Source organism: Salvelinus fontinalis, chromosome 1, assembly GCF_029448725.1.
Source record: "Salvelinus fontinalis isolate EN_2023a chromosome 1, ASM2944872v1, whole genome shotgun sequence".
In the NCBI taxonomy this organism is placed as follows: Eukaryota; Metazoa; Chordata; class Actinopteri; order Salmoniformes; family Salmonidae; genus Salvelinus; species Salvelinus fontinalis.
In genome coordinates this window covers 22,224,947-22,230,801 of record NC_074665.1, presented here as the reverse complement: position 1 = coordinate 22,230,801, position 5,855 = coordinate 22,224,947, and the positions used below count along the sequence as shown (strand labels likewise).

General features: G+C 41.3%; 1 protein-coding gene across 23 annotated transcripts in view; it reads right to left on the bottom strand.

Annotated features, from left to right (window-relative positions):
• LOC129838268 (transcription factor 7-like 2) overlaps positions 1-4,861 on the bottom strand; it is a 114,411-nt gene extending 109,550 nt beyond the window's left edge. For 11 of the 23 annotated variants that reach the window (XM_055905456.1, XM_055905540.1, XM_055905780.1 and 8 more), the window contains exons 1-3: positions 4,205-4,857; positions 3,984-4,050; positions 3,706-3,830 (exon numbers count right to left, since the gene is read on the bottom strand). In XM_055905456.1, the coding sequence (XP_055761431.1) occupies positions 3,706-3,830; positions 3,984-4,050; positions 4,205-4,393 (381 nt within the window). In that variant the 5' untranslated portion in view covers positions 4,394-4,857. Of the gene's footprint in view, positions 1-3,705; positions 3,831-3,983; positions 4,051-4,204 lie in introns of all 23 variants that reach the window. The other 12 variants (XM_055905149.1, XM_055905620.1, XM_055905701.1 and 9 more) reach the window with 5 other exon arrangements.
• Positions 4,862-5,855: the final 994 nt, after the last annotated feature.

Sequence of the window (5,855 nt, the reverse complement as noted above, 5' to 3'; positions counted from 1 at the left end):
ATACAACGAAACCCAAAACCCCAGCCAAAAGCCTGCTTGCCCCGGGAATTATGGGGCCAGGGGTGGCGTCAAATATCTTAACATTCAAAAGTCTGAGAGGCAGTAAATAAACCCAGTAGATATATGGCCCTGCAGCCCTATGCCAGAGTTCTTGCAACTCCGCTCTCTCGCCTCTCTGCAGACCTGTTGAGGTGTGACGTTAGCCCGTAGCACTGGAGCTAACCCATCACCTTTTCAGAAAGACCCATGTTAGCATTAGCATCTGCACAATCGCAGAGAGAGAGAGAGAGAGAGAGAGGGAGAGAGGGAGAGAGGGAGAGAGACAGAGAGAGAGAGAGAGAGAGAGAGAGAGAGGGAGAGAGGGAGAGAGAGAGAGAGAGAGAGAGAGAGAGAGAGAGAGAGAGAGAGAGAGAGAGAGAGAGAGAGAGAGGGGGAGAGAGAGAGAGACAGAGAGACAGAGAGACAGAGAGACAGAGAGAGAGAGAGACAGAGAGACAGAGAGACAGAGAGACAGAGAGACAGAGAGACAGAGAGAGAGAGAGAGAGAGAGAGAGAGAGAGAGAGAGAGAGGGGGAGAGAGAGAGAGAGAGAGAGAGAGAGAGAGAGAGAGAGAGAGAGAGAGAGAGAGGGAGAGAGAGGGGGAGAGAGAGAGAGAGAGAGAGAGAGAGAGAGAGAGAGAGAGAGAGAGAGAGAGAGAGAGAGAGAGAGAGAGAGAGAGAGAGAGAGAGAGAGAGAGAGAGAGAGAGAGAGAGAGAGAGATGTGCAAGAAGCAGTATGGCACCGGGGGTTAGCTGGCCAGGCCACTTCACCAATTCATCCTGCTCCTACTGAACCAGCAGACCTTTGTGTGAGGTTGAAAAAGGAGGGAGGGGAAGGATGTGAGGAATGAGGGGAAGAGAGAGGAGAAGAGGGCAGGAGGCCTAACACCCTGGGCACAACGTCATGTCAAACTGCTAAATGATCCCAAATTGTACAGCTTTTTAGACTTAGGTGGTTGGAAAAACAAACTCTCGCTCATTATAGCTCTCTGAGGTCAGACAAATTATAGTGACCTCCACACACACACACACACACACACACACACACACACACACACACACACACACACACACACACACACACACACACACACACACACACACACACACACACACACACACACACACACACACACACACACACACACACACACACACACACACTCACACTCACACTTCAAAAAGACATGCAGTAACGGAATCACAAGAAGCATAGAAAGGCATGCCGAAAATGTTAAGATCACTGCCAGCTGACAAAAAGGAGAACTCAAGTGGTAAGACCGTTGCATCACTAACATCACAATCGTATCACATTGGACCAATAAATGCCTAAAGGTATGGAAACAAAAAACAAAAATGTCCACACACATGCCAAAACCTGAATTACAAAAATAATAGTATTGCACCGTCTGCACCAACGAGACCGGAAACTGATTAAATTAGAAAATTGGACAACCGACGACGCCTGCTATATCAAAGAACCGTAACATAACAATGGAGTGAGCTAGCCATTTCCAATCACAGACACAGCACTAGTCATATTCTGCAGCCTTCGTTACTAGTTAGGAAGAAAGACAGATAATCAATGCCCAGGTGAATTATTGATGCTATACATTTATGAATACAACGGACACAAAACATCAAAGCTCTAACGGCTGGACACACATGGTGCAAAAAGGAGGGCTGGGTTAGTGCAGTAGGTAAACCATCAACAGCCTAAAAAGGTATGACGTACTCTCAGGGGAAGAATAAAGCACAATTATAGTGCAGTTCTACTTGTGCAATAAAATGATGTCACGTGTGCAATGTCGCCTTGCTTTGTAAACCAATTACAAAGCAAACACAGTTCGCTAGGCATTTCTGAAATGTTATTTTTGCAGATGATGGGGAATGACAGTGACCAAAAAGGCTAATATGACAACGTCCCTGATTAGGAATTACCTCTGAACTAATGGGCAATAGGAGGAAGACTGTACACAGACCAGAGATCAGATTGAGACATGTGCAGCAGCATCTTCTTACAGTGCAAGGGCATTCCGTGACTTTATTCCTATCAGCTTAGTACATAAGCACATTCTAATGTGGAAGTTACGTGTGCTAGTGCTGGACCTGGGTTTATAGTGAACAAAAAGACACTAACCCGTGCCACGTTGAAACTAGAAGCCAGCTTAAAGTGTGTGTGTGTGTGTGTGTATGTGTGTGTGTGTTAAAGGTAAAGAATGGCAATTGGTCTCAAATATGCACGAGACACACATTTAATAAAAGACCAAATCATAAAATATACAAATAGCAAGATAATTCAATAAGATGTAAAAAAAAAAAAAAAAAAAAAAAAAAAATAACTGTGCAATTATTTTGTAGACATGTTATAAGACATGCTTAAAATGTGTCTGGCACAAAAGGCACATTGCATTGCCTATCACATGTGTGTTGATTTTCAAGGTGTGCCTGATGCACTAAATTGAGGAAACAAATATTAATTTCATTACCAAAAGGCATATATTGGGGTAAGTTCATATTTCCTAATGCCTATTTTTTTGCCTTAACCTTGTAAAATTAGATGACATGTCCTAAAGCGATGACTTGTAATTGCAACCATAAAAAAAAAGAATGGTTTAGAAAATTATCCCGCTTAAGCATTGCCCAGTGGGACTTGGAGGTGGCGAGTAATTGAGTAAGTTTGCATAATTATAGCAAAGCTGATTGCCTCTAATAAATAAGATGAATTTATTCATAAATAACGTTTTACAAGGCACATGCTTTTAAGAGCGATGGTTTACCCGTTACAAGCTAGAGTGGTATGCAAGCAGTACACAGGCTACAACACTGTGGCATGTAAAATTCTCACATTATTTCCAGCCTATACATCAATTATTTTAGATTTAAATGTTTGAGGGAAAAATATGAATGTCTGCATATTCAAAGTAACTGTCAATGACAGGCCTCTTTCAGCTAATGTCACTGCCCTTAGACAGATGCAAATTAAATAAACTAATCAACACATTGGTTTTGTTTTTATAAGGTTCCTTCTCGATGCTTTTCTGAGTTTCCTTTATGCTGATATATTATTCTAAACGTACCTGTGTTAGGTGTTATTATACAGTACTAAGAAGGTTTAAATGGGTCATGAGTTTTAAGCATTAAAGTAAAAAAGGTTTTCAATGATGTTGTGAAAACAACATAGCCAAGGCACAGTACAACATTATATTAGGGGGCAGTATAAAATCAAAGCCAGAAGGAGCCTATCTGAAACTCACATAATAATACAATAACAAGAAAAAGAACAATAATAATTTTTAATTGTCCACTATAGACTGAAATGTTTTTATTAAAATGAATGTTTATGTTTTGTATTATAATTTGATCACAGGTGAACAATAAATAGATTATTCATCATATGCACATGACCTTGCATACAATTGTTTTTATTTGAGGTGATGGAAACGCATTGAGTATCCCTACTCCTATAGAATGCTATCGGCTTCAGAGAAACATGCAGGAACACTGTGTTGCAAGCGACATGCATGCCATTGTACAGTTCATGAGTTGTGAAACTTCTGTCTACATTTAACAACTAAACACACCTAGCTGGGTGACAATGCGCGTTTACTCTAGGGGCTACTTGGGTTGTGTCCACTAATGTATAGGTGTAAATAAACGAACTTACTGTGCGTGCTGTTGGAGAAAGTGATCCATTCGGAAGGTACGGGCTTGTAAGATCGGGGATCATTATAAATGGATAGCCCGGGTACGGTGGGCTCTTGAACAGCCCTCCATCTTGCCTTTTCGCAGCTAACATGGCGGGGGAAAAGAATAACTTTTATAAGTGCCTTGAAAACTTTGATGCATCTGAGATTCCAGAAGAAACTCATTCGGTATGCTCATATAGTGCCATTGTGTAAAAATCTAAGAGACAAGAGCGTGAACGGAAAAGCAGAAACTCACCCTCCTCTAAACTTTCTCTTGTTTTGTCTCTGAAAGTTTCAGATCTAGGCGGAGGCCGTCTTTCCGCCTTGAAATGCAACGAAACACAGGGGTTGCATTAAAGAAACACATAGGGAAATCATTACTTTTTAAATACCGTGGTTTCACTGCACATTTCGCGCACAATAAGTAAATGGTTGCAAAATACCGACTGGACAATCGATTACGATTCTTTCACTTACCTCCGAATCCGACGAGCTGTTTTGATTTGTTTCTGATTCATTTACAAGAGAAGATTTGACATCTGCTAAATCCCTTTCTGCTGATAAATTCTCCGAAATTTTTTCCTCTTGCTCCCCTTCGTCTTTGAAGGAAATCATTTCATCGTTCGCACCCAAATCGTCCCCTCCACCGCCGTTGAGCTGCGGCATTTTCCCGAGCAATTTTGGGGGGCAAAAACACAAAGTTTTAAACCCTTGATCTTGGTGATCTAGAATCCGAGTTAAAGTTTAGAGTCTGTATTGGCGTTTTCCAAGCACTGGCGGTTAGTACAAACTAAAAAGAAGGGGAATCTTGGCAGAAAAAGAAGCCGGAGATGGAGCTGAGCCGCTCGGATTGAGTGAGTTGAAGTTGGTCGGAGTGGTTTTCAGTTCAAAGGCGGCGCTGATTGACAGATAGAGAGGGATGGAAATAGAGAGAGTCTGGATTCAGGATTATTGACAGGGAGAAACACACAAGAAACTAATGAGATTCAAAAAGGGAGGGACTTGAAGTGACGTTTTTATAAATAGGGAGAGAGAAAAAAAAAAAGTCTGGAGGAAGCCGGCGGACGAGTGTGCAGTTAGAGAAGGCAGTTTGGGTGAGGAACGCAGGACAGTGAAGCACCCGTTTGCTTTTGTGCTGGAATAGCAAAATAGGCTGAAGTAGCCTACTTGTAAATGCGGATTCAATATATGGGCGGTCTCCCACTGAAAATGAATAGAGAGCACATCCTTATTTTCTCCAGTTTCAAAATGTAGCAATTTTGAAAAGCCACGACATAGGGGCCAAAAGTTTACTGCGCATGCTTTCCAGGATAAACTTAAATCAATCTAGGCTATATCAACATTTGCTTCATAGGGTAGGGGCAGGTTACATGAAGCAGTATGAATACCATTTCGATTACTATGACATCTTGAGCCCGTTCCTTTTTTCTTTAGCCCATGTAATGCTAGCTATGATTATGTTGATATTATTAGACATTTTGTTGTACATTTCTCATAACATATTGCATCATTTTATATTTTAGACTATATCCTGAATTAGGTTGCATCTATAGTTTATGTATTTGCATTTTGAAATACAAAGGACACAATGATGGGCGCACAGACGTGCTCTCAGTCTGCACACGGTTGGGAAGAATACAGGCAGAGGGGCTAATGAGGCCGGGGTTTTAGGACTAACCTGTAGCCTATTCATTCTGAATAATATAACAGGGGCTTGGTACATTTCAGCTGTGTTCTTTTCTCCATCTGACAGATTTCTGAAGCACAGGAAAAAAATGCCACCAATAAACTTTTCAGCTCATCTGTGTCATTGATGCAAATTATTAACGGCTCTCGAAAAAAATAATTATTATGGAGCAGGTTTATTTATAATGGACATCGAGTGGTGCTGGACTAAAGACATTTTAATTAGACGATAGGCTAGATTTTTTTTTGTACGACAATTTAATGAATAACACACGAAAACCTACTGTTTGCGTCAAATTATGTCGCCTGTCTAAATATGAATATGCTTAATTGACTCCTTGACAGCTCTACACCAGGTGGTCAATCAGGTCACGGTCAATTGACAGCAGCCTGGTTGTAGGCCTGCCTAGCTAGAAGGCCAGTGTCTAGTCTTTTTTACGAC